This window comes from Perca flavescens, chromosome 15, assembly GCF_004354835.1.
Source record: "Perca flavescens isolate YP-PL-M2 chromosome 15, PFLA_1.0, whole genome shotgun sequence".
Lineage (NCBI taxonomy): Eukaryota > Metazoa > Chordata > Actinopteri > Perciformes > Percidae > Perca > Perca flavescens.
The window spans coordinates 13,249,442-13,276,470 of NC_041345.1; the positions used below are offsets into that span (position 1 = coordinate 13,249,442).

The window sequence follows — 27,029 nt, forward strand, 5'->3', positions numbered from 1 at the left end:
AATCGAAAGCATCTCTGACATGCCTTGTAAACAAATACATAATATGTAATACTAATTGAAAAAGTTCCACTCCAAGTATCAGTATGGTATTATTTTGTCAGCTTTGATGATTAGTGGAGTCCATGTTGTACCCATGGATGTATTAAGAGAACGGTTGTACCAGACTAACCTGAGTGTATTAGTGTTCACTGCCATCCAGTGGTCACATTCAGGAACTGCAACACTGCATTCAATTAGCAACGATAGTTGGAAAAACTAGTACTGCCTAAGGTGAGCATTGGGTGAGTGTATTGTTATGGCCTTTTTCGTGTGTTTATCTAGGGGTTAAAATAAATGCGGAACTTAAAGTAGCCATAGCCCACATGTGCAATATTACATTTTTTGATGTTATTATTATTTTTTATATCATTATTTATTTATTTATTTTTGTTATGGGAAAAATATGTATATTTTACGTATGACTATTATTTAGAGGTATTATTGGTAGGGGTATTATTGAGGGTAGTAAATATGAATACTACGAACATTACACTCATGTTAATAGTAAGCCTATCTGCATTAATAAAAATGCATATTGCATATGCAAATTGGAAATGTTCTTACGGTTTTAAGTCTGTTTTGTTGAATGTCATGTCTGTGCTGTTGCATTTGGCAAATTCTAAAGACATCTTTTATCTTTATATAAGCCTACCTTTGCACCTTGTAAAATAAATAGCCCTGCCATGGTTCTATTCCCCGTAGCCTCATGCGTTAGTCAGTCACCTGAGGGCTCAAAGTCACTGCTCATGCCTAGAGTTACAAAATGGTTCTTTCTTCTTTGAGGTTAGCCTACGGCAGTTGGTCTCCACACTGTTGCGTTACTGCCTCCTTTAGATTTCACTCTCCATTCATCTTAAACTCGTATTTCCAGCTCAGCCCCGATAAAAACTAATTAACACTTTCCTTCCTTGACCAATCTCTAATATAGGGCATACTTTTAACATTATGTTACTCTGCTCTCCCTATTTCTTGTAGGCCTAATTGTGTCACCATTTCTTGCCTTTCCTGTGTACATTTTCTGCATGACAGAAGGACATGCTCAACTGTTACAGTCTGTCATCACAACACAAGAGCACAAGACCCATTGGATGTTTTTAATGAAAAGTGTAGCCTACTGTGTAGGTTTATTGCTCATTTCTTGGCCTGCATGCTCTTTCAGTTTTCTTCTCCGACTTATATACATGCAACTCTTTTTTTGATTAAGTGAAAAGTGTTTCCCTTTTATTGCGTTATCCCAAACACTGTTGCCACTGCTGATTACCTTTCTCCAAACTTCCCTCTAATTTTGATTATTTAATATTGACTTAAACACTTCCCTATTTTCCTGCCTCTCTTGCCTTCCTGGCTGCTCGCTTTTTTCCAAGGATACCTGAATGGGCTGGGACCCACCAGCGTTATTTATCTTTCCCCCCCCCCTCTAACCATTCTCGAGTTTAAAGCATTAAGGCCATTTCAATGTTTCTTTTAGGCTATGTGCACTTAATGTTAATTATAAACACCACGAATATCACGACAGTACTTCTTCCTTAACTCGATGACGGCAGTTTTACGAGGATCACGAGAACGCATCAGAGCAGGGGCGGTCTTTGAAAAGTTTTCAGGAAGGTGTTTGACAAAACGAAACTGTCCCAACTTTGACGGGAAGACTTTTCCAGCTCGTCTTTAAATTGTTTAACAGGCATTATTTTGGGTGAAAATGCAGAGCAGTGCTTACGGGGCGTCGTTGGCTGGCGGTGCTTTTGATTTAGTACATTTTGTAACACAGCCTCAAACCATTTTGCGCTGCCTGAGCTGGGTGAGTGACTCCACGGAAACATTAGCTAGCATCAAAGTTAGCCAGCTGTCACATCACCGATGTTAACAGAAGTGAGCTGCCAGGGTCGACAGAAATCAATCGATAATGCAGCTTGTTCACGTTATGCGCTGCTAACACCGGACATGAACTGGGTGTTGGGTTGCAAGCTTAAATAAACGTTACATGAAGTGAAAATTAGATTTGTTTTTCTGTAGCACTTGTTGATATTAGCTAACGTAAGCTAGCGTGTCCAGTGCTGTGTCAGCGCACCAAGCATTATGTTTTCCAACTGAAAGATGGACGATTTGTTTGGCATTTGTGTTGTTTATTCTGCTATGAAAAGTGGACCAGGGGGAATTAAAACTTACACAAGATGTCGCTCTTTTTTATTGTAGTGTTTAATTAACTTACAGTGTGAGGGCGAAAAAAACTTTTCCAGCGTCATCTGTTGCGCTCTACTTGCCCGCACAGTTGTTTTCCAGTGCGTACATTACGTCAATTAGATTAAGTTCTGGTTCAAGCTAAATAATGTAATGATAATCATACACTTTAAACCTCTTTAAAACACATTTACAAAGTGCAATACAATAAGACAAATCAAAACAACAGAAAACAATATAAATTGTACTGAAATTGTACTTTATTTATAGTCAAATCATAACAGAAGTTATCTCAGGACACTTTACATATAGAGTAGGTCTAGACCACACTATAATTGACAGAGATCCAACCATTCCCCTAAGAGCATGCGTTTGGTTCAAGTCTTTTTATACCCAATGCCCTGACAGCAAAGGCTTTGTCACCTTTGTTTTATAATCTAGATTTGAGAACAAGACGAAAGAAAGCAGTTAAGGAGCTCAGGGAGTGATAGTAAACATAAGGTACCATAAGGTCAAAAATATCATCAGTAAGATTTAAATCTTAATAATATTCATGTGAATAGAAACAGGTAGACAGTACAAAGATCAGTGAAATATGAATGTAGAGTTGCAACTAACAATTATTTTCATTATTGGTGACATCTTCAAATGTCTTGTTTTGTCCGACTAAAACCCAAATATTTTCATTTTAAAGTGACTTTTAAAATGCAGAGAAGCAGCACATTTTCATATGTAAGAAGCTGCAACCAGAGAATACATGCTTGGCTAAACTATAAAATCTAAATTGTCGCTGATCTTGTGTGAAAAGTGGATCAGGAACAAGGATCACTTACACAAGATGTCACTCTCTTTTTATGCCATATTTAAAGATGTTTTGATAGGATTTTATTTTTTTTATGGTGAAAGCTTTCTTGTCATGTGATGAGAATTGCACGGCCCCTGCAGCTGCTTAACATAAAACATGTTTTGCTCCTTCCCCATGGCATTAACCCTGTGTGTCTCTTCTTTGCAGTTATTCTCCATTGTGGTCTTTGGAACCATTACAGCAGAAGGCTACGTGAACCCAGCAGAAGACCCCGAAACAAAATGCATATTCAACAAAAACGAAAGCGCCTGTAGCTATGGGGTCGGAATCGGAGTCCTGGCCTTCTTGGCTTGTGTTGTCTTCCTCATGCTGGACGCCTACTTCCCGCAGATCAGCAATGCCAAAGAGAGAAAATGTATAGTTATAGGAGATTTGGTCTTCTCAGGTGAGAGTCAGGTTTCACTCTTACTGCTCATACTAGAAAACAGGAACTGTGCCCAAGAACGGGAAGTGCAGCCTTGTTGAAGTTAATGCTGTTGTCATACTGTATTTCATCTTAAAACAGACAATTTATTTCTCTTTTTTTATTTCATTTTCTTTCGGGTGTAGCGGTTTGGACGTTCCTGTGGTTCATCTGCTTCTGTGTCCTGGCCAACCAGTGGTCCAAAACCGGTGACCTGGAGGCTGCTATGGCTCCTGATGCCGCCCGGGCCATCGTGGCCTTCTCCTTCTTCTCGATCATCACCTGGGTGAGCCTTTCATCCATTCCGTGTGTGGCCAGCATTTGACTAGCAAAATCATATGATAACACATAAACTCAGCTGGTTGAAAAATGTGCCAGAGATTTGTGTAAAAGCTCCACTTACTAACTCTAAACTTCCCTCAACAGGGTCTCTTGTCCTTCTTTTCACTTGGAAGGTATCGCCAAGGCGTCAGTGAATTTGACCAGGAGTACAGAGACCCAGCCAACGACCGCAGTACTCCATACCCGCCCGCTCCGTACGCCAGCAGCAGCGGCCCCACGGGCTACCAGCAGTCGCCTTTCTCCCACAACCAGGAGCAGCCGGGAGAATACCAGCCTCCAGCTTATTGAAGGACTCCGATTCAAATCTATGGATCCAACAAGGGTTTCGCTTTTTAAATAAATATGTGTGCCGATGGTTTCATTTAAACGGTTCTCTGCACTTGCATTTACTTCCTGCAGAAGCGGTCTGCGTATTTTTGGGTGCACTGATGTGTTTATAGTTAATTACATCGTTGTAAGTTGTGTGGTGGATGTTTGCTGCGTTGTTCAAAGTGCCACACCGATCAGGTGGACTCTAAACATGTATTTTGTTTTGTAAGGAGATGAATGACCGTGCCATTGTTGTCTTTGTACCAAAGCAACTATAGTTATTTCTGGACCCCTTTTGTTTATCTTATGAGTGCAAGCGGTTGATGTCAAAGTAATCAACTAATCAACAGAACAGGTCAGGATTTACTTTGTTGCAGGAAAATCTGCTTTGCATTTTTTAAAACTGAAAAGATTTATTTTTTATGTAATATGTTACTGTTTAGTACATACATATTTTTTGATTACTTTCAGATTCATATACTGCAGTTCAACAATTTTGTGATACAGTACATTGTTTTTCAACCTCAAAACAATCCCATATTATTTAATCAATAGGTGCAATGTAACTACTGTAATGCCCTGTTTTTGTTTCTGACTAATCAACCACTGAAAAATGGCTTGTACGCACTGAAAAGTACAATTCATTTCTTTGGGGCAGTTAATTGCCAATATCTGATCTAAGAATGTTAATTTTAATGTTTTAAATCCAATTCTGACACAATTACTTTGTAGTATTAGTATTTCAGGGTGTTGTTTTATTTTAAGGTAGCCAAACCATTGATTTGTATCAGCTACCTCCCATAGGAGTTGAATGTGCCTTTCTTGAGTTCACTTACTGTAGTTGTTAAAAATATCCAATTCAGCAAATGTTTCAGCCAATTTGGTTTCAGGAATTCAGTAATGTGGTAAATTGATGTATTTATTATCTTACTTAATCCTTTCAGTCCAGGTATATGACAATCATACCATTTTTTTTTCAACATTACTTTTTCCTCCTGCTTTTCTTACACTGTAGTTGTACCTGTGCATGTGTTGCAGTTACACGGTTGTGCTCAATGGCTTTACAACAATTCCCCATTAAAGTGCCTTTATACAGTATTCTGTATCACACAGGGGTTGCCAAATAAAAACTGTTCTTGTTTTGAACCTCTTAGTCAGCACATGGTTTATATCCTCTTCTAAAGAAAGACCCGGACCTTGTGCAGAGCTGTGCTCCCTTGGCAAATATTTGAGTATTGTGTCGGTGCAGTAACTTGTGAACTTTGGAAACAGACCTGTAACAATGTAAAGACATTAAGATACATGCATACTTTACAGAAGAGCATCTAAAACAAAGATGTGATTATGTGTATTTCCACATATCTAGACTATAACCAACATTGCATACATGTATTGCTTCTGAGTTAGAGAGTACATACAGTCAGTTCTTGAATGAAAAGGTTCATTGTTAAAAGATTTTGTGAGGTTTGGATAACCACTTTTCACATTTGATGCATTAACAAACGAATCAATTTCACCATTCGCAAATGCAGTTTTGGGTAAAATACACAAAGCTCTGTAGAATGTATGTATAGGCCTACATTTTACAGAGTCTTCCCATACAAAGATATCTAAAAAAATAAAAGATAACAATCAGAAGAGACAGAGGGGACACAAATCCACATAACTGACCTAGTAAATTGCCGCATAAAGAAAAACAAATCAGAAATTACTGCGCAGAATCGATCACCGGCGATCGCCGCCCAATGCATGCCGGTTAGATATGTGTCCGACTTGCTCTGACGTCATGCACACGTGGGCAACGATAATCTCACGAGACCAAGGCGGCCGCAGTTCTGAGACGCAGGAAGCGCAGTTGCTTTTCACCTATGCTTTTCACCAACTGCAAAAGCAGAGAATGTCTAATAAGGGGAGAACTTCCACTCTCGGGAAAATTCCGGGTTGGTACAATGGGGCTAATAGGGAGTGAACAGGCTCTCCATAGACAGGCTCTGGCAAAAGCCAGGCGGACGCAGGTGGACCCACTGCATGCTGGGAAACGCCGGCCTCTCATCTGATCGAACAGCTGATTGGTTCAGAATCGACTTAATATGATGACGTTTTATGTAAACTTTTTTATTGATTTTGAATCGGAGGGATTTTAACTGCGATTTGTCTGATTTAAAAGCTTATTCTGTACAGAACACATGTAGTGAGGCTTATAGTTATGTTTAGAAGTCAGAGAGACTAAATCTGTTCAGATTACAGATCATCTACAGTGTGTTGTTAACTAAAATCAGCAACAGATCACATGTAGAGAATTTTGACAGCTACTCTGTCATAATAAAATCAACTGGAGACTGTGTAGGAGCTACATTTTATTAAATCGGAATAGAACCACAGTGTTTTTGTCACTTCCTGTTCAGCCTGAATGCTGCTGGAATATATTATTATATTATTATATACTGTCTATGGCTGGAATCAGCTGGAAAACTGTCCGACTTGAGAGCGGACTTTTGTCACCGCCCCCGGGTGCTGCCGCCTGCTCTCGTCTACTTTACAGGCGAGGCGCAGGTTCTCAAATTTCTGACAGCACTTGAAGGCCCCGTTTGACAAACCCTCTTTCGCATCCATGCATCCACCGTCGTCATCAGTACATACAGGAAGTAATGAGCGGCTGTCTGGAGAACGGGAGGCGGAGAAAAAGGAGCCGAAGAAGGAAGCGATATAATAATGTACAGCTAGAACCACACGGACTGTGAGCTGAACATCTAACATCTGCGGTGAGTAGGAAACTAAACGAGAAGGTTTCAGTTCGCTCGTGTACGCAGCCATTTGTGATGGCATCTTTGTTAACCTCTGCGCTGCTGGCAGGACAAGTCAGCTAACACATAACGATACATACAGTATACACATATGCAGATAGGATGTTTGTCTGTCAGTCTGTGTGTTTGTGAAGGAGTAGAGGGAGACCTAAAATCGCCACAAAATAACCCTACTAACAGATTATACCATATTAAACTACTTTGCTCAGATCTTTAGTGAATTAAAGGCCTGCAGATCAAGGTGGGAATATTTGGCCCCAGTGGTCTCCAAACTAAATGAGAAATACTCGAATATCAATAATGTGGATCTATTTAGCTTCTTCTTATTGGATAATGCCACAAAATCAAGTCCTTTGTCTAATACACATAGTGTCTTGATATGCAGAAGTTTGGGCCTTACAGCAAAAGTGAACTATTTATAGGCCTCACACACTCTCTCTCTGTCCTTGATCTGTTCCCTTTGAAACTCCCCTCCCCAGATGTCATCCTTTATGGCAACACAGAGCAGAGATACTCTCATTTACAGCCTTGGATTTTGTGGAAACTTTTAGAAAACACCTAAAGACACATCTTTTTAGACAAGCATTTAATTAGCCATATGGTTTTGTATTTTATGTGTTGTTGTTTTTATTTGTTTTACTGTAAAGCACTTTGTGGGTCACAAAGTGTCTCTTGTCTGTGAAAGGTGCTATATAAATAACGTTTACTTACTTACTATCAGGAAACCACCAGTGTTCTATTTTATAGAGTCCTGTCCTGACTCAGGACAGGACTCTGTTCAGAATTACACAACTGCCTATGCAATCAGGGAGGCACTGTAAACTTTCATGTTGTATATTATGCCACGCCATTGTCCAAAATTACTATGAGAACCACTTTGAGACACTCAGAAGTATGGCTGGGCGATATGAAGAAACTCAGATGTCACAATATTATTGACCAAATACCTCAATGTCGATATTACGACAATATTGTAGGGTTGACAATTGGTGCTTTCACAAAATATTTTCACAATTACATTTTAGATAAATAATCATCAATAATGTGAATATAATGATTAAGTGGCAAATAATAGCTAGAACAGTCTAGTAAGTTCAGAAATGATATACCGATAGAGACGATTTGTAGTCTGATATCACAATATCGATACATTGCCAAACCCTGCTCAGAAGTTGCATGTTTAGTAGTTTATACTTCATTAGCGCTGAAACACTTAGTCAAATAATCGATACGTTGGGCAACAGGTGTGATAAAGATTTTCTACTTGACTGTTTTATATCATTGTAAATTGAATATTCTTGGGTTTTGGACTGACAGCTGGACAAAACCAATATTTTGATGACGTCACCTTGGACCTTGGGCATTTTTTACTATTTTATTGACCAAAATGATTTCTAGAATAAATGACTGGTTGGTGATATGCATAACATCTTTTATCGGAGTATAAATAATTTTAGATTGCAATATTGTTATAAATATAGTTATATACCAAAACCTTTTGGAAACTAAGTTGATAAACATGTATAGATAAAATAACTAGATGTGGAGGGTCTCTTCTAGGTAATCCAATGAATTAAATACTTTATCATTCATGAAATTGTAAAAAATGTATGCAATAATTCTGTAAATCAAATATTGCTGCATCTTGCTCACTGATTTGCAATATTACTAACAATGGTCATGCAAACAGAGATATTCAATAGACAGCTACCTCATACAAACTGTATAGCAGAAATGGCACATTTCTAATGTCTTGTGCTAAATGTATTGTCATATCTCCCAACCCTAAATTGTTTATTTTGTCAGTCTGAATATAAACTATTTGAAACCGTTGGGGACCACTTTGAGAAGCTGAAGTTGCTTGTTGATTAATAATTCACATCTCAAATACTGAACATATTTTTGGACGTAACAAGTTAAATCAGTTCCAAATTTATTTTTTTCAAAAACAAATTTTCCTACAATAAAAGTGCGTTTGAGTTCGTGTAGCCTCCCTGTTGACTGTGTAAACGCTCTGCTGTTGTTATCAGGCTGATCTCTGTCCTCAGTCCAGTCCCAGTACTCAGAGTGCTGATTGCATCACAGAAACACCTCCATTATGCACACTACACATTCTTGTAGTGACAGCAGGTTTGCTTTTAACTTCTATTTAGCCAGCAGGATTTTCAGATTTCCACATTTGTTATGCAGGTGAAGTTACTGTGCAGGCCATAAATGTTTCCCTAACCTTTACCTGGCCCTTGGTTGCTATAGTGAATGATAACTTAGTGAATTGTGTCGGCCTCTTGCACGGTTTGCCCCTTTGGACTGGAACATAATCCTCCAACTCTAGTTAAAGTTCACAAGCATTGTATCAGTCTTTAGCCATGGTTCCACAATCTGTGAGCAGAAAGAGCTCAGGACTGATTGTGGAGGTCTGCTGTAAGGATAGATGGCCCACGGTGAGCGTTCTGGCAAGAGGAGACGAAGGGGTAAGCTTTCAATTTAGTTTCAGTGGAGGTGATTTTTGTCAAAATCAGAATCAAAACGGTCTTTTAAATTCATAAATATCTGCTACTTGTTGGTGTATTTTCAGCTTTCAGTTTTCTTGCCTCAGAGTGCGGCCCCTGATGGTGCTGCCATAATGGACTGCTGTTTGGCTCGGGGCCCTCTTATGAAAGAGTCTTTCAGCTCCTGCACTCCTTTCGAAGAAATGCAGCCACGTTTAGGCCACAGAGTATGAAGCTCCTGAGGCCGAGTTTAGAGGTCCCTGGAATTTGGTCGGAATTTGGTTAGGAGCAGATTGCACACATTTCTACTCTACAGAGCCTGGCGGTTACCCCTCAAGTGTAGACCGACGAGGCCACATTAGTTTGTGTGCTTAGGCAAATATCTGTTGGAAATACAGTAGGATTTTTGAGACCTTTCTGTTTGCAACATCACATCATTCTGCACATTCAGTTACCGTGTGTAAAGTTAAATGAACATTAAATTTGTTTAACTGAACTAGGGCCCCAACTAACAATTTATTTTCTTATAATTTATTCTTCTCATATTGTTCTTGAAACTAATCCACTAATCACTTGTTCTATTATAAGTCAGAACAATTTAAAAAATGCCCCTGACAACTTCCTGCAGCCCAAAGTGGCATCTTTAAATGTCGAGTTTTCTGCAACTAACTATTCTTTTTAATATAGATTAAATATGTTTATCTTTTGATTTACAGTTTGGACTTTTACCATTTTAAAGCCCAAGGGGATGTGTTTAAATGTCCTTTTTTTCATTTTGATCAGTGCCCTAAAACTCAAATAATTCAATTGTCAAAGATATAAAACTTGCTTGATATGAGTCATTGACATGAATGAGTGGTTGATTATCAAAATGGCTGGTGAATAATTATCTGTTGATTTTATCATTAATATGTAACAAATGAGGACCGTGCTTGTGACGGTGGTTTGTGCTAGACCAGCTGGCTGTTCCTACTTTCCATGTTCACAACGGCCCTCCCTTCCTTGTCACTGCATGGGCTCCTCCTCCTCCCAGCCTCTACGTTGACAATCACCATGGTGGCCACTTAATATTCACCCAACTTACAGCAGGGCTACTTCCTGCTTCTTGTCATGTACCATTTAACCCGGCATACACTCAAGATTTGGTTGGCGAACAGAGTCTACTTATGGAGAGTATGTGAGTTTAATCACCTAAATGTCTTCTTGTAGGCTGGGTCAGAGTAGGTTTGAAAGAAACTTTGTCTTCAGATCATTTACATTGTTCAAAGATTTTAAAATTTTTTTTTTATTGAATTGGATTTTTATTAACTATACTTTTATTTTGAACATTTAAGAAAAGAAAAGAGTCTATATATACAAACGAGTGTAGTGCAGGATTAAGGAACAAGCCCTTTGCTTTAGTTTTGGTATTTTCTCACCGGGCAAAGCAGGTTTAGCAACTATTCCCGGCCAACTGAAACTCTATAGCTCTAAATTCCAGGTATATCTGTACAGCTCCATTTAGGGATTGACCCTAATAAAAAAAATTCTCCTGTATAATCTGAATGGTGACCTGTATTTGAGTGGAAAATAACCATAATAAAGCAAGACTATGTAACTTTTTAAAGAACAAAAAAACACATTCCTTATTTTACAAATGAAAAGTTGAATTCATAAGCAATAAAACACACCACAGCTCGATTGAATACACTCAGGGCTTCTGCTGCTACAGCTTTACTTGGTCTGATAGTACCAGTAGATTTGGTTGCTAAACGTTGTCAATGTTAACAACCTTTTAGATAGATATTGCTCTACGTACAATGGATATTACTGTGCCGGTTTGCTGACTTTATGACTCTATTGTTACACTATGTTTTAGAATATACAATTATCCCGTCACTTGGGACTACAGTGGCTACAGTTTACAAAAGTTCTTACTTTAAAGTGATTGATTGTAACCGACAAACAGATAGGACCTGAGCCACAGGACCTCCTCTCTCCACCTGGAAAGAGGACAAAATACACAAACGCACGAGAGACAAAACATAGCACTGTAAATGTAGCATAAGCACACCATTCACACAGATACGGAGACACGGAGGAAGGAAACAAACACGCACAAAGGGAGAGAGAGACAACATGGACAACATGCGCACAGGGCAAAGTGAGAATATTTGTTTGTTTTACAGGTGGGAAAAAGATACTCAAAAAATACTCAATGATTTTTTTTTTTTTTTACACATAGCATGTAACAAGAGATACATTGATAATTCATTTACATTGTGCCTTTTTAAAACTGTGATATTGCCTTTGGAAGAGGCTTTTGAAGGAACCATACGTGAGAGAAAATTCCCACACACTGTCCTATTTACTTGAAATAAACATTGACAGTATTGACATACTTCTAGAGCTATGGGGGCACCTAAATAAAAGCTATTATAGATTAGTAGAAACTGTAATCCATTTGACTTACCGTCTCTCTCGATTGGTCTTTAGGTCTCTCCAGGCCTCCGTCCTCCATGCCTGCTCCTGCAGGCTTCACTCGACTGGAGCAGAATGAGCCTATGAACACTCTGCGTATCTCTGTCGGAGGCCTCCCTATGTTGGCTTCCATGGCCAGCACCACTGACCCTCGTTTCCGCCTTAAATGGAGGCCCATTGTGGCCGTGGCCTTCTCCCTGGCTGTGCTGCTGCTGCTCTTCATCCACTTAAGTATGGGTTTGCGCTCCCGCTCCTACGACTCCCCCAGCTGGGGAGCCAGTCACAGTGACACCCAGTGGTCCGATTCCCATTACAACGACACCTACCCTCTCAGTCGACCTGAGCAAACTCCACAGGGCACCCGCTACCGCATTGGGGTCATTGCCGATCTGGACACAAGCTCTCGTAGTGACAAAAAGCTGACGTGGTTCAGCTACATGCGGCGAGGGCACCTGTTGGTGTCCCAAAGTGGCGACAAGGTATCAGTTGAATGGGATGCGGACAGGGTGGTGCTGGAAAGCCACCTTTCGGAGAAGGGCAGGGGTATGGAGCTGTCTGAGCTGGTGGTGTTCAATGGGAAGCTCTACAGCGTCGATGACAGGACGGGCATCGTCTACCAAATTGACGGTGACAAGATTGTGCCCTGGGTCATCTTACCTGATGGCGACGGCAGCGTTGCCAAAGGTCTGCATTACCCTCCTCTCATACATGTGCTGTAATACAATATTTAACTTGAGTATTTCCATTTTGTGATACTTTATACTTCTACTCCACTACATTTCACAGGGAAATATTGTACTTTTTACCCCGCCGACAGTTTTCATTGTCATTACTTAAAATTCCTCATGGGGGTGGCAGAAACTACGCACTATAGCTTTAAACATTGAGGCATTCACAATCTTATAATGTAACTAGAGATGCACCGATTACAACTTTCTAGGCCGATTCCGATTTTCTTTGAGTTAGGCCAGCCAATACCAATTTTAGCCGATTCCGATTTCATTTTTTCTAACCACTTTACAGCACACAGAAATATTTATTTTCTATCTTTTCTTTAATAGAACATTTTGTATAGAACATTTTTTGAACAGATAATGGCTCACTATAAAATAGAACTATATAAATTACTCCTGGTGTGGGAAATTCACACACATCTAAAGTGCAATGTTAGAACCATTTCCTTCTTTTCACATCCAATATCCAACAAAAAAAATGTGGTTTTTGGTGTCGTCCCTCCACGCCCTACTTTTTCCTTGCAGGTGTTGCATATTGCAAACTTCATCTTCAAACGTCATCTTCTGCACACACGCTGAAGAATTTCCAGCTGACATGTTGCAGGTTAATTCACGAGGTTCCCTACATGTGCGAGAATAGCGCGGACACGCGCTTCACACCTGTCGCGTCCGTGTGTGCGCGCGTCCTTGAGAACTGTAACTCGTATAACTTATGTTGTCAGTTAATTGTAGCATTGACCGGCATGAAATCGGCATATGTCAGACTGACCTGCCGGTCGCCGGTCATGGCCGAGCACGTGAAAACCGGCCAATTCTGGTCACCGGCCGGTCTATCGGTGCATCTCTAAATGTAACATATAATAATACTTCAATGACAGCATCCATTTTTCTGCATTCTCGGTGCTTGACTAATGCTTTAAGTATCTGCTGATAATACTTTTGTACTTTTACTTAAATTCAGTACTGTTGCTTGTAATGAAGTATTTTTATGTGCTTACTTGGTACCTAATGTATTTTCTCCTGATAGGGTTCAAAGCCGAGTGGCTGGCGGTCAAGGACAAGCACCTGTATGTCGGCGGTCTGGGGAAAGAGTGGACCACCACGCAAGGCGAGTTCGTCAACAACAACCCAGAGTGGGTCAAAGTCGTGGGCTTCAGAGGGGATGTACAACATGAGAACTGGGTGCCCAAGTACAAATCTCTTAAGTCTGCTGCAGGGATAGAGCCTCCAGGTGAGCACGTAAATCTGGTCTCGCTTACCATCGCTTCTATTTCCTTCCATTTTTTGTTTACGGTATTCCCCTGAATTCTCCGCAGGGTATCTCATCCACGAGTCAGCAGCGTGGAGCGACATCCTGCAGCGCTGGTTTTTCCTCCCTCGCCGCGCCAGCAAGGAGCGCTACGAGGAGACTGCAGACGAGCGTCGAGGCACGAACCTCGCCCTTAGCTGCTCGCCAGATTTCAAGGACATCATTGTAAGTCGAGTGGGTCCGCTTAACCGCACTCACGGATTCTCCTCCTTCAAGTTTGTCCCCAATACAGATGACCAGATCATCCTGGCTCTCAAGTCGGAGGAAGACGCTGGAAAGATCGCCACGTACATCATGGCCTTCACGCTTGACGGACGCATCCTTTTACCCGAAACCAAGATCGGGGATGTAAAATATGAGGGCTTGGAGTTCATATAGACTGAAAGACTTGTTCTTGAGGCCACTGCACTGTTTCATTTTGTTTACAATCCAGTCACTGTTGAAGTTACTGTAGTCGCTGCTTCCTCATTGAGACACAACTCCAATCCTCAAAGGATCGCCTTCATTGCAAATAGAAGCTGAGACTGTAAAATATGGTGGAATCGTTTTTTCCAAATCGGGTTTTGAGAAAGTGCCAGCCAACACAAACAATGCCAGTACGTCTGGTAGGGGGGGGATCATCTCCTTCCTACGGACAAATGTGGCCCTTAAGAGTACTGTAGCCTTTCTTATTATGAATGTACAAATGATTGATTTACCCGACTGTGATTTATTTTCTTAAATACACAGGTTCATGCACATACTGTGTACACTCAAAAGGTCAAAGGGTTTTTTTTTCCCCCTTTGCTCCATATTAAACATTATTCTGTACACATCAAACATGTTTTCAGCGGAATAACTAAAGGTCTGTTTTTATCCTTCATAAAACAATATTTGAAGGATATTTTGGTAAAAAATTAATGATGTAATGTTTTGGGTGGGATTACTTCTTTTAGTAAAAATCTTGATTCCTATTTACCGGGTGTTGTCCTTTTAATACACAGCTTGTTTGCGAAACCAGTTCAACAAAAGCTAGACGTTTTTGTCCTGAAACAAGTTGCGACTAGACCGAAAACTGTTGTGCAAGTCCATGATTTTCTGCTTTTATCTGAAACGAAACTTGAGGGAAAGCAGCGGGAATTGAGAAGTGAACCCTATTTTCACTTTACAAGGGGTGGGATTTGTCTCACAGACTTCAAAAAAGAGGCACATTTTGGGACGACAGCACTTCATAACCTGAGGGGAGAAGGTAATGTAATTTTATTATATGTAAGGATTTAGCATGTTTATTAGTCTTAAGTTTTACCTGTTCATTTTTTTTTCTTCACAGATTTAGTACAGCCAGTTAAAATAAATTTCATATCAATCTTAATGAAAACATAAAGTACAGGTTTTATAATCGACCTTTTGAAGAAATAAATGTTTTGATTTATATGCAAAAAGACCAAATCAACACTACAGTTCCACTTTTGGTGCTTTTGATTAAGATCAAAACCATTCAAAGCGTAATCTTACATTGTGAAGTAAAGCATATTTCTTACATTTCCTATTCTTCCTTGTCATCGTCTGTCTGTGTCAGAGTCCTACACTTGCGGTTGGAAATGCTCGCACAACGAAACCTATTCTTTCTGTGGCTTCTGCTGCTACTTCTCCATGTCTCTGGGAGTGCAAGGAAATTTAACTTGTTCAGACGTGAGTCCGAAGCTTATCTCATTCGTGTGAAAACTAAATAAAATGCTTACACTTTTGCCTTGAAATTAATTGTATGGAAAGGAGTCTTAATACTGTACTAGTTTTCAATGTATAACTGTAAACTATGCAATGCCTATATTTTGTGCCTTCAGATTACTTTGTCTATTAGATTTGCATAAAATGGAAATTTGTCTTTGGCATATAAGACGCCATACGTTAGTATGCTTACTGAGACTAGATGTTAGAATCCCTTGATAATTCAGCACAAGCGCTGTTGTTGGAGATGTCCTCTTGATTGGGGGATGACGGCCTGGTGCCTCCAATACGACACATCATCAGTTGTGCACCCCGGCCTCTGGGTGTTTCGGCCTTTTATCACAATACACCCTCACCCGAGGCTGGCCCAACGCAGGCTGAAGAGACCAGGGTGTATATCGCACTGGAGGCTCCATGAGGTCACATGGCAGCCCATACAGTCTGCTTCCGCTTCAGCCACAGCCAGTGACTGCTTCTTTCGGAAGCAGTTGCAAGGTTTTTGATGAACTTCCGCTGAGCCTGTCCTCTGATTCCAACCTCCTTTAGTAGCCTTGTGGTTGAACTCGCTACAAAGCCCCACACCCAACAATTATGCATCTTAAAATGTTTGAGTGGCCAAGTGGCAGTAACAAAAGTGATGAGTGGATTGTTGTTCCACTGGCATGTAAGTCCATTAAAACATCACAGCAATGCATGATACTCAGCAGTATTTAGCAATAAATAAATGTACACTAAAATGTGATAAGTGATGGGGTATGTTGCAGAATGTCCTAAAAACAGCCTTAATTCTTGGGAGCGGGATTTAGGGGAAAGATATTCTGACCATGCTCACTCAACCAAATGTTTGTATAATCTCTCTGCTGTCATGGTTAGTATCCTATGCCTGTGTTTGCATACAGAAGGCGAAAGAAACCCTTTGCCGCAGGAAGGTGATGTGAGGCTGTTTGGCGGCAGTGTTTCCGAGGGCCGTGTGGAAATCTACCATGAGGGTAATTGGGGAACGGTGTGTGACGATGGCTGGGACATGGCCGAGGCCCAAGTGGTGTGTCGTCAGCTCCACTTCCCCGGAGCCAAATCTGTTGTCATTGGGAAGAACTACGGAAAAGGTGCCCTCTACTTCCATTTACCCCCCACCAGAGGGCAGTGAAATTATTGTAAATAGTTAGGAGCTGTGCTTCAATTCTAACGCCACAAATTCAGCCATCAAAAAGGTCACTGTTTTAAGTGTTACTGCCAGAACAATTAACAAATAGATTCCCTTTTTTTTTACATCATAGCATCTGGACCTATTTGGCTGGATGATTTAACATGTAAAGGCACAGAGAACCATCTGTTTACATGTACTTTCAAAAGCTGGGGAACAACTGACTGCAGCCACAAAGAGGACGTCGGAGTTATTTGTGCAACAACCGGTATGTATCTAAACTCGCTTCATACTCTCCATGCTCTATCAAATGTTAATGGATCAAATGATTTGTGGTTTCAGGTACCAATCTGACCGTCAGTGATTCTACACGCTCACTGGACCACAGCATCAGTCTGTCTGATGAGCTCGGCCAAATCTTTGACAGCGGGAATGGCTGTGACTTCCTGATCTCGGTCCAGAGTGCGACTGGAAACAGAGAGGAGGACGGGACCCCGGAGATGGTTGGGACAACGATTTGCACGCACAAAATTATCCTCTCACAATTCCCACTCTTCAATGCTTCAGAGGGGAGGACCAGCATCACGGTCCCCATCAGCCAGTTTTGCCAACCACATTTCACCTCCTTCATCAGGTATACTAAACTATAATGACTTGTAACAATTTAAGATACAGAATTCATATTGATACCATCCATTTGTTTTGTGAGCGTGAAATAGAAAGCAAAATCACTGGAATACATCTAAAAAAAAAAAATCTAATAAATATTCTACAATCTTAATAGGTACATTTACACCCGCAAAGTGGATGTGACCTTCTCCTCTGCCCAGTGCCTCCACTGGATTGCGTATACGTTTGGGGTGGAGCAGCTGATGGAGGACACAGGCCGGCTGTTCTCTAAAATCCTTCCCGAAGACCCCTTGTTTAACACCCAGGTGTCCCTTTACGAATATGCAGAGGAGACTGGGGACTTGGTCCTCCAGGAGAACTGTATTCAGTATCTGGCCTGGAACTACCAAAATCTGACCAGGTCCCCCGCTTGGACCCACCTCTCCGTTAACCTCCTTGGATCCCTTCTAACCCGCTCAGACCTGGTGGTGCCAGATGAATATTTTCTGCTTCAGACTGTGGAGAGCTGGATCACAGAGAAGGGCAACTCGACCAGTTTGGAAACCCAACTTGACCTGTTGAATCGCATACGTTTCCCTATGATCCCCGCGGAAACTCTGTATGACCTGGAGGACATCTCGTCTCTCTACAGCACTCATAAGAACATGTATCGTGAAAAGATCTTGGAAGCATTCCAGTTTAATGTTCTGCTTTTTAGCAATCTAACTTCCAACCCAAAGTTCAGCAGAGAAGATGATCGTTTCCACCCCAGGGTTTACACCTCTAAGCCATGGAGCACTGTTATAATTCCAGACAATAAAAGCTCTCATTTTCAATACGGGGGGCGGGATTATGGGTATCAGAATTATGGCTATCAAACCTCAACCAAGTCCCTCAGCACACCTGTCCACAACAGCCTGATCTTTAAGCGCAACATGGTTAACTGGCAGGCAGATGTCTTCAAGAACCAATATGAATGTTCAAACCGAGGACTGAGGTGCGACTCGTTGCCTATGGCAAGGCTGAATACCTACGACCGCCTCACCGATCAGAGCAACGTCATCTTTCGTAACCGGCTCCTACTGATGTGCCAAGGCAAGTACATTGTTCATGTCCAGGACTTCAAGGACAACGTGGCTTATGTGAATGGGAGCCAGGTTCTTACCTATCCCTGTCCTGATGACCGGTACACCTACCGCTTCGTAGTGAGACCAGAGTATGCCTGATCTAATAGCAAGGCCTGGCTCAATATTTCTCACATCTGATCAATTTGTCTGCTTATTATTCAATAGATTACAATGATTCTACAATATTACCCATGTGATTTTTTTTTTCATACATTTTTGTTGATTAGCTACAAATGTACCACCTTGCATGCAAGTATAATTTCCTGCTTTCATTTATATGGCAAACAAATAAAGTGGAAAAAAAAATAAAAGTAATTTCTAGATCATTTTCTGTGTGTCAGTGATTTAGTTTTTTACAAATATAAGATCCTAACCTGGATCGTGGTGTGAGGCACACTAAATGACAAGTGGGGCTAAGTTAAATTAATCATCAGACTGATTTATAACTTCACTACTACTGGACATAAGCAGAACTTTTCAGTTCTGGCAGTGCCCAAAGAATATGAAATACACAAAGAAGTGTGGTACTATGAGTAGTGAAATCAAGGTCTGTCAGGGAGCAATATTATGCATTTGTGCAAGAGAAAAAAGGAAATAAAGTGCATCAGTTAGGAACTTAAAGTAACTGCTAAATGTAATTGGCACAGTAGATTAAAGGAACAGTTCATCAATTTGGAAACTATGCTTATATTTCTGAGGTGCGTTAGATGATTGTCTGTTAAATATAAGACTACAGTCAACAGCTTGTTTAGGAAAGGGGAAAACAGCTTCCCAGGCTGCTACCAATGGTGTCAAAATCTGGCCTAATTTATGGTGGCCGACAGGGGCAAACACACTGCAACTTAATAAAACACACGCAAAAAGACAAAACAAGCAAATTAAGAAAACATCTTCATTAATTTGACAACACGTGCAGCATTTAGCAAACACGCTACAAATACACACAACACAACCAAATACACAAACACGCTGCAAATAAAGAAACGATGCAATGCGCATGTGTTGTCAAATTAATGAAGATGTTTTCTTAATTTTCTTGTGTTTTGTCTATTTGCGTATGTTTCATTAATTTGCAGTGAGTTTGCCCCTGTCCGCCACTGTACTAACCACACCTCAAAAGATCACTAATTAACATGTTATATTCTGTTTGTTTAAAGGTGCCCTGCCACACGTATTTCATTATTTTGTGGTGATGTCTGAAGTTCTACCATGGACTCTGTAACATTTTCGTGGAAAAAATGCCTTGGTTACCTTGTTTCAAGCCATTCTAGCCATTCCCCTAGCTCACCCAGTAAGAGCGTTCGCCGCATGTTGGCTGAGTCCTGCAGCGGCGCAGGTTCGAATTTGACCTGCTGCCCTTTGCTGCGTGTCATCCCCCATCTCTCTCCCCCTTTCATGTATATCCACTGTCACTTCAGAATAAAGGGAAAAGCCCTAAAAGAAATGAGAGCCTGGCTAACAGCATCCTTTACCCAGCGCAACTGGGTGAGCTCATGAATAGTAACAAGCTCAGGCAACATGCTGTCAGACTGACCAGCTTTTGTAATGGGCCTGATTTCTCTGCTTATTTCTTCTCAGTGGCCTAGAGCTGACAGAGGAGGTAGAAGTTCATTTTCACATTCACAACATAACATAAACACATATGGAACTAACATATTTCAAACAATGCAAGTAAAAACGGTTTTGTGTGGCAGGGCACTTTTAATCTGTACAAAAACACTCCACTGGTTGCCTGTCAACTGGTCCCAGCCAAGAAATAATCCTGCACATAACGTAAAATGTCAAATTGTTGTTTTTACACTAAGAATTATAACATGATTCGAAATTCCAAGATGGCTGGTTACATGCAAATGCTACCAGCACTTGGTAGGTGGGTGTAATTTTTGTTATACATTCTTCTCTACATTGTTGTATTTTACATGCAGAAATCTGAACAATTAAGATCTTCAGGTGGAGTTACTTAATGGCATTTTCTTTTGCAGTTATATACCATTCAACTAGATTACCACTGATTTGAAAAGACCATATTAATTGGTGAGCTTTAGAGGTGCTGGTGGGCAGATTATGTTACCATCAGACAGATAAAGACTAACTGTTTCCTCGTTTTCCATCTCTGTACTAAGCCAAGATATGATAAGGGCTACTTGCTGTAGCCTTACACAGTACTTAACAGGCAAAAGCCTATTTCCCATAAAAACTATTCCTTTTAGGTGGCTCGCTAAAATAATTCAAATCTCTCAGTTAACTTCTTTTCATGTGAAATAGTAGAAAGTCCCATTTATCATCACACACCAACAGTATGAAAACAAAACCCTTCAAACACATTGTCTTCATTCACCACCATCAGATAAGGTACTGATTGTGAAAGGGATGTGTTTACATGAATTTGATCAAGGATCATGAATCATGGAATCTTCCCAGAGCCTTGCACCACACGCCAGACAGTCTTCAAGTCTTCACACACAACACACTTTGATAACATGAGGGCCTACATGTCTGAACAGGTGGGTAAAACAGCCACCTATAACTGAATCATGGGTTTCTGAGAAGTGTTAGTTACTTTTGGCGGACCAAAGCATGACATGACAAAAGATGATTGATCAGTGTCAATAAAAACATGATTACTGTGTATATTTAAAGATGACTCCTCCACATGCGTTCATGTTTCAGGGTTTTACAAACTCCTAGCAATGGTTTTGTCTGACACAGGAAAGAGTGCTGTACAGCAGCTGTGATTCATCCAAAATTCCTCCGGTGCCAGGTTACGTGCAATGTAATGTGTTCACTAGAGTAAGAGGGAAAGTTCAGATAATTCATCACTTGTTTTGCTGCGAGTAACATCTGAATGTCAATTCAATTCAATTTTATTTATAGTATCAAATCATAACAAGAGTTATCTCAAGACACTTTACAGATAGAGTAGGTCTAGACCACACTGTATAATTTACAAAGATCCAACAATTCCAGTAATTCCCCCCAAGAGCAAGCATTTAGTGCAACAGTGGTGAGGAAAAAAAAATCCTCTTTAGGCAGAAATCTTGAGTGGTGAGGAAAACTTCCTTTTATGGAGAAACCTCGGACAGACCCAGGCTCTTGCTAAGCGGTGTCCGATTGTGCCAGTTTGGGGTGTGATGAACAATGGCAATTCCAGTCACAATAAAGATAATGGAACTATGACTAGTAGTTGTAGTAATTCATGGCGTTGCAGAGCACTGCAGGGCATTACAGGGTGTAGCAAGGCGTAGCAGGGCACTGCAGGGCATAGCAGGACGTAGCAGACCATAGCAGGGCGCCGAGCAGGATTACTGTGACAGCTCCAACCATGATTTAGGTGCCACCCTAATCCAAGGAAAACTGCGGGGGTGAAAAAACAAGCATTTGTTGGACATGGATACACACAGATGGAAAGAGAGACGAGAGAGGAGCTCAGTGTGTCAAAGGAAGTCCCCCGGCAGTCTAAAACTAACTCTAAGAGTTGGTCCAAGGCAAACCAGCTCTATAATCTGACGACTATGAAGAGAAGCAGAGAAGATAAGGGGTGCCATGTCTGCAGTGATACACCTTCCCCCGCGGGACAGTAATATGTTTTCATTATTGTGTCATTTTAGCCAACAAGTAATTGCCCCCCACAAGTCATGACTACTATGTTTGTTTGGTTTGCACAAGAATTTTGAAATTCTATTTAGTGGGTTTTATGAACAACGATTCAAGAATATCTTTTAAAACCTCAAACTCCAATGCCCTTCCAAATTTTTGCATTTGCCCCGTATGTAAGAAAAAAGGAAGTGTGTTGTGATCACACACAATTAAATGGAAAATTGTATGTTGTGTAATTTTAGTGTAATTCAGGATGATGTATTTGATTTTAAAACTGCACTGATAACTATTTTAATATCTACAATGGATTGAATGAGTACATTATCTCCTAGTGATGAACCCACAAATAATTATTACCTAACTTCCATAGACTGTAAATATTAACAGTCTATGCTAACTTCCCATGAATGTACAAAGTGTTTAAGCATTTCTATTGAATTGATTTTATTTTATGGCCCACAACTTTACTGTTTTTATTCACTCAGCTTCTTTCAGCAGCAGATAAACTACTACTATATGCTGCTTTCCCAGCACTAAATGACAGACACACAAAGTTAACAATCACATGAGGGAACATAATGGACCATTTAGTGGCTGAAGAGCCATGAATTGGCTTGTTAATAGCCAGTGTATGTTCATTTTAGCTTCCAGTTTGTTAGATGGCACCAACATTTGGTCTAATAATAACTGGCCTGGCAACTCAAACGCCAAGGTTTTGCTTCCAGATTTGTTTGGTGACTTATGATGTGGGGGTTTGGGGGTCCTCCCCCAGAATTCTTTTAGCATTAAACACTTCATTTTCTGCATTTTGGTGAATTTTTATGCACCTATTTCTACCTTTATCTTTATGTAAAGGGAAACATTAGGCTACAATCCAAATATAACAACATAATGGAAAATATTGCAATACTGCTCGACTTACGACTTAGACTTACAACTTTTCTAATTATATCTGAGTCAGCACACGTAGCTTAGGCATCGTTTATTCTTCCCTTTTTTGCATCTTTTGTTGGGGAAGTAACCTCCGTAAAATGTGCCTATGACAATTATTCACCTCAGTGATACATTATTCATTTAATGTTTTAATAAACCTCTTGATTGTAATATTTCAGATGATTGAGCAAGATTTCTGATCATGTCCAAAACTTTGTGCACATTCAAAATATAACTCATCCCATCTGTGCTCTCTGAGATTTGAAGGAGTTGTGATATTTTGTGAAAAAAAAATAAAGTTATAATATAGGCTATTACGAGAATAAAGTCACTATATTTTAGAAAATAATCTATAGGCTACCTGCACCATAGTCTGCTGTGCATTACGTGATTGCTCAGCTGATACGGTAGATGTCAGACCTGCTGACAGACACAGAGCCCCGTTTGAGACGTTTAGGGAAGTGGCTGTACGCTGCTAAACATCGGAGGTGGAAACCCGAAACTTATGGCAGAAATACACGGAGCTCAAACGCGCAGAATGATCTCATGAATTGGCGTGTCAATGTATGTCACGCCAACTAGTATTCCGTTTTTGCGTGTTATCAAGACGCATAATCGCATTTTTGCGTGTATATCAACGCAAATCGGCCGCTATTGACCTACATTACGAGTTAATTTCCGCCGTAGCGAGTAGTATAAAGAAACGGGGGATTGAACAAGGAGGTAGGTTGGGGTAGCGGACGGGTAAAACACAGGACTTTCACCTGGGAGAGCCAGGTTTGCGTCCCGCGTGAGGTGATTTTTAAGCCATTTCAGCCGTTTTTTATTTTTTTATTTTTTGTTTTAATAAGCCTTACCCAATGTTTCCTAAACCCAACCATTTATTGTGTTCCTAATCGTGTTTTTGTCGTTATTTTCCGTGTTTTTGTCACTGTTTTGTTACTAAAGCCTTTCCCTGTGTTCTTTTCCTAAACCCAAACATTTTTTTTTTTTTTTTTTATACAGGCGTTGTTCTCGCGATAGTACGTTGCATTCTCGCGATAACACGCAACGTGGCGAGGCCACGTGGTGGGTATGTTTACATCAGCTGTATACAGCGTAGGCATACACGTGGATAGCTGAAAATGCGTACAATAACACACCATTTTGCTTTATGAAAGTGGCGTGTATATTTACGCAAAGTCATGATGCCATGTTGCGAAGCCAGATATTTCCCTCGGGAGTTGGCTCAGAGAAAAACGGAGCTTAAGGGAGAGTGAATATTGGACTTAGATGTGTCAGGTGAATTTTCCTCATGTCCACTGGATGTGTGAATAGACAGTACATTCCCTGAAATATTTTAAGTTGGGTTGAGGTGATACTGTGTAAGTGCTGTCTTTACAGTTAGTTCCTCCCCCCCAACCAAAAGAAATCAATAAATGCTGCTTTAACTACAATCAATAATAAAGTTCTTCTGGCTTGATCAGATTCACTTCAATCTTTTTGTGAACATACAATAGATGCACTGAAGGGGAAGTAGAGGTTAAACATTTGCACACATTTAAATTAACACAATATTAACAATTGTTTTTTCTTCATAGGCTTCATAATTAAAATCGTTCTGAAATGCATTTCAAATTAGCCCTTTTGCCTTTGATATTTTGTTTAGTTACAGTGTTACTTGCAGCTAATTGATTTGATGTCAATTGCATTGTTTTTTGTATTTTGTTTTGAGATGCTGCAACTATTATTAATACATATCTAATATATTCCTAATACATTTCTTTTGTGTTTTCTTTCAACTAACTATAGAAGTGTAAAAAAGTAAAATTGTTCCAAGGGACATACATGAGGGGCTCCCCATTGGTTGAAAAACAATTGAGAACCTCTGGTTTCAATTGTTCATCAGATAAAGTACTGCCCCAGGCATCTTAGTCATTTACTGGTAGCATTGTGGAGGAAATGACTACAATAATTGACATTTCAATTTACCAGTATGGGTCCGTTACGTAAAAGTAAAAGTTCCTGTAAATGAGTTTCTAAGGGCTGCAACATTTCTACTGAAACCAATTTAAGACAATTATGATGCTTTTTGGACGTTAGTAGCCAACTCATGGTGACTCACAGTGACAATGTGATGCCATACTGAGGACAGTCCAGACCACTTGACCCCAGAGTCTGAGTATGGTGTAATTTTAATGGGGCTTTTGTTTCAAGCAGATGTTTTCCTCCTGTCCCTGAGGTGAATTTGTTAATGTTGATTCATTGTCTCCCGTTGTCACCAATAAAATCGAAATAGCTGTACAGATGAATGGAAAACGGTGGGAATTACCCCTGGACTGTGGCTTGGTCGGATCATAACAAAGAAGAGGGGGCAGACATGCAGCAGAGGGATGGCTAGTCGAAAAAAAGCTACGCGTTGGTCAGGTCATGTGGCATGTGTGCAGGCAACAGGGCAGAGGAGGTGGGAGTCAGAGGATGTGGGTCGCTGCCACAGCACCCACCAGTTCCCGCAATGAGACCCTCTGTCTTACCGGGCACTTCCTTTTGAGAGTATTCCTAGCCTTGCAAGTCTGTAATTAAGGGGAAGGAGGTTCAGGCCATTCCTGAGCCCCTTTTGGAGTTTGTAGTGGGTAAAGTACACAGGGGGCTGCTTACATTGCACTTCTTCGACAAATCTGCCCTCTTTCAACAAATTAAAACCAAATGTTGATACAATAATCCAGATCTCAACTGGCAAGTAAAACCCTGTTATAAAGTGAGAGTTGCAGTGTGGGAAATAGCTCAGAATGCTCATGCTGTGAGGTCATTTGAAATATGCCCAGGAGCCGGGGACACGGCTGCAATCCGAACACAGCCTACCACATCAGTCAGCATCTCGGTGCAGAGGAAGCCGACTGTTTGAACAGGGGGCGGCAGGCTTAGCCCAGAAGAAAGCGTCTGCTGTTCCTCTGATGCCTTTGCTAAACCGTGGAAAGAGACAAAAGCATATTTCTTCTCATTTGGTTTTGGATGTGTCACTTCCTTTCATGTGTCTTAATATCTGTCCAACGCCCAACATCTGTGTTGCCGTGCCTGTTACGTCTTTTGTGTCTGGTAACTTCCACCCCGCTTACGGCGAGTCATACTGGCTTGCGAAATGTCTAACAATTTGGGAACTTTGCTTATCTAACTGACGGCACCCTCTGCTCTCACTCTCTCTTCCTGCCTGTTTTTACACAGACATCAAGTATCAGAGACCTGTGGAAAAGCAACCAGGCAAAAATGCTTAACTATGGAAAAGACTGGAAACATTTGTTGGAGTGACCAGAAGACTGACAGTCGGTGGCCAAATATGATGTCAGAGAGCAAGGCAGCCACAGCAGATACAGTCCTCTCTCTCCCTCTCTTCAGTCCTCTTCATTATTCATCATAAGCTCTAATCTTCAACCACACTATGCCCTTATTGTGATCCCTCGCTTTGGAGCCAGAATCAACACGGGAGGCCACAAAACCCAAAACTCTTGAGATCCTTAGTTTCCTGAGGTGGTGCTGCAGCGGTGAACTTTCCAACAACAGAGCCATCTATTTTTGTGCATGAGTAAGGGATGAGAAACAACCAAAGAATTTGACTATAGCATAATGTTTCTCTCACAGAAGAGCAGAGGGGTTTGGGTAGCTCACGCTTGGGGGAATCGCCACCAGATTGAATCTATTAAGGCAATGATGTCACTTCTCTCCACTAGTCCACTCCTACTTAACTCCTACTTCCTCAGTATTTTCATCTGTTACAAACAGTGTTTTAATAGTTACTGAAACTAACTGTGCGTGCATAAACACTTTCACTGAATTAAAACCACAAATGGCGGCGTGGGCTGAAGATTACTCTGTAGGACCAACGTCAGTATTTTCTCAACTGTGAATTATCATTAGCATAAATGTTTAAAGCAGCTGTAATCAATTTTAATATAACAATGTATCAAGTGACAATGTGGCAACATTGTGAAAAAATGTAAGGGATTGCT

The 27,029-nt window shown here is 40.6% G+C and overlaps 3 protein-coding genes across 3 annotated transcripts; all 3 read left to right on the plus strand.

The window, feature by feature from the left end:
• The first annotated feature begins 1,491 nt into the window (after positions 1 to 1,491).
• syngr2a (synaptogyrin 2a) lies at positions 1,492 to 5,279 on the plus strand. The gene is made up of 4 exons (XM_028599246.1): positions 1,492 to 1,834; positions 3,227 to 3,464; positions 3,629 to 3,768; positions 3,909 to 5,279. The coding sequence occupies exons 1-4, from the start codon at positions 1,736 to 1,738 to the stop codon at positions 4,110 to 4,112; spliced, it is 681 nt and encodes a 226-aa protein (XP_028455047.1). The 5' UTR covers positions 1,492 to 1,735; the 3' UTR covers positions 4,113 to 5,279.
• Positions 5,280 to 6,683: 1,404 nt separating this feature from the next.
• cant1a (calcium activated nucleotidase 1a) lies at positions 6,684 to 14,882 on the plus strand. The gene is made up of 4 exons (XM_028599430.1): positions 6,684 to 6,895; positions 11,902 to 12,570; positions 13,648 to 13,851; positions 13,937 to 14,882. Exons 2-4 carry the CDS (start codon positions 11,925 to 11,927, stop codon positions 14,305 to 14,307), a joined length of 1,221 nt encoding a protein of 406 aa, XP_028455231.1. The 5' UTR covers positions 6,684 to 6,895; positions 11,902 to 11,924; the 3' UTR covers positions 14,308 to 14,882.
• A 100-nt stretch (positions 14,883 to 14,982) lies between these two features.
• On the plus strand, positions 14,983 to 18,844 carry LOC114569537 (galectin-3-binding protein A). The gene is made up of 6 exons (XM_028599429.1): positions 14,983 to 15,157; positions 15,488 to 15,600; positions 16,536 to 16,742; positions 16,914 to 17,048; positions 17,123 to 17,414; positions 17,565 to 18,844. The coding sequence occupies exons 2-6, from the start codon at positions 15,510 to 15,512 to the stop codon at positions 18,613 to 18,615; spliced, it is 1,776 nt and encodes a 591-aa protein (XP_028455230.1). The 5' UTR covers positions 14,983 to 15,157; positions 15,488 to 15,509; the 3' UTR covers positions 18,616 to 18,844.
• The last annotated feature ends 8,185 nt before the right edge of the window (positions 18,845 to 27,029 follow it).

Excerpts from the sequence above, each read along its gene's own strand:
- LOC114569537 (XM_028599429.1), top strand. The coding sequence starts at position 15,510 with ATGCTCGCACAACGAAACCTATTCTTTCTGTGGCTTCTGCTGCTACTT. Across the intron at positions 17,049-17,122 it reads AGTTATTTGTGCAACAACCG|GTACCAATCTGACCGTCAGT; the intron begins GTATGTATCTAA and ends TTGTGGTTTCAG. Across the intron at positions 17,415-17,564 it reads CATTTCACCTCCTTCATCAG|GTACATTTACACCCGCAAAG; the intron begins GTATACTAAACT and ends CAATCTTAATAG.
- cant1a (XM_028599430.1), top strand. The coding sequence starts at position 11,925 with ATGCCTGCTCCTGCAGGCTTCACTCGACTGGAGCAGAATGAGCCTATG. Across the intron at positions 12,571-13,647 it reads CGACGGCAGCGTTGCCAAAG|GGTTCAAAGCCGAGTGGCTG; the intron begins GTCTGCATTACC and ends TTCTCCTGATAG. Across the intron at positions 13,852-13,936 it reads TGCAGGGATAGAGCCTCCAG|GGTATCTCATCCACGAGTCA; the intron begins GTGAGCACGTAA and ends AATTCTCCGCAG.
- syngr2a (XM_028599246.1), top strand. The coding sequence starts at position 1,736 with ATGCAGAGCAGTGCTTACGGGGCGTCGTTGGCTGGCGGTGCTTTTGAT. Across the intron at positions 1,835-3,226 it reads TTTTGCGCTGCCTGAGCTGG|TTATTCTCCATTGTGGTCTT; the intron begins GTGAGTGACTCC and ends TCTTCTTTGCAG. Across the intron at positions 3,769-3,908 it reads TCTTCTCGATCATCACCTGG|GGTCTCTTGTCCTTCTTTTC; the intron begins GTGAGCCTTTCA and ends TTCCCTCAACAG.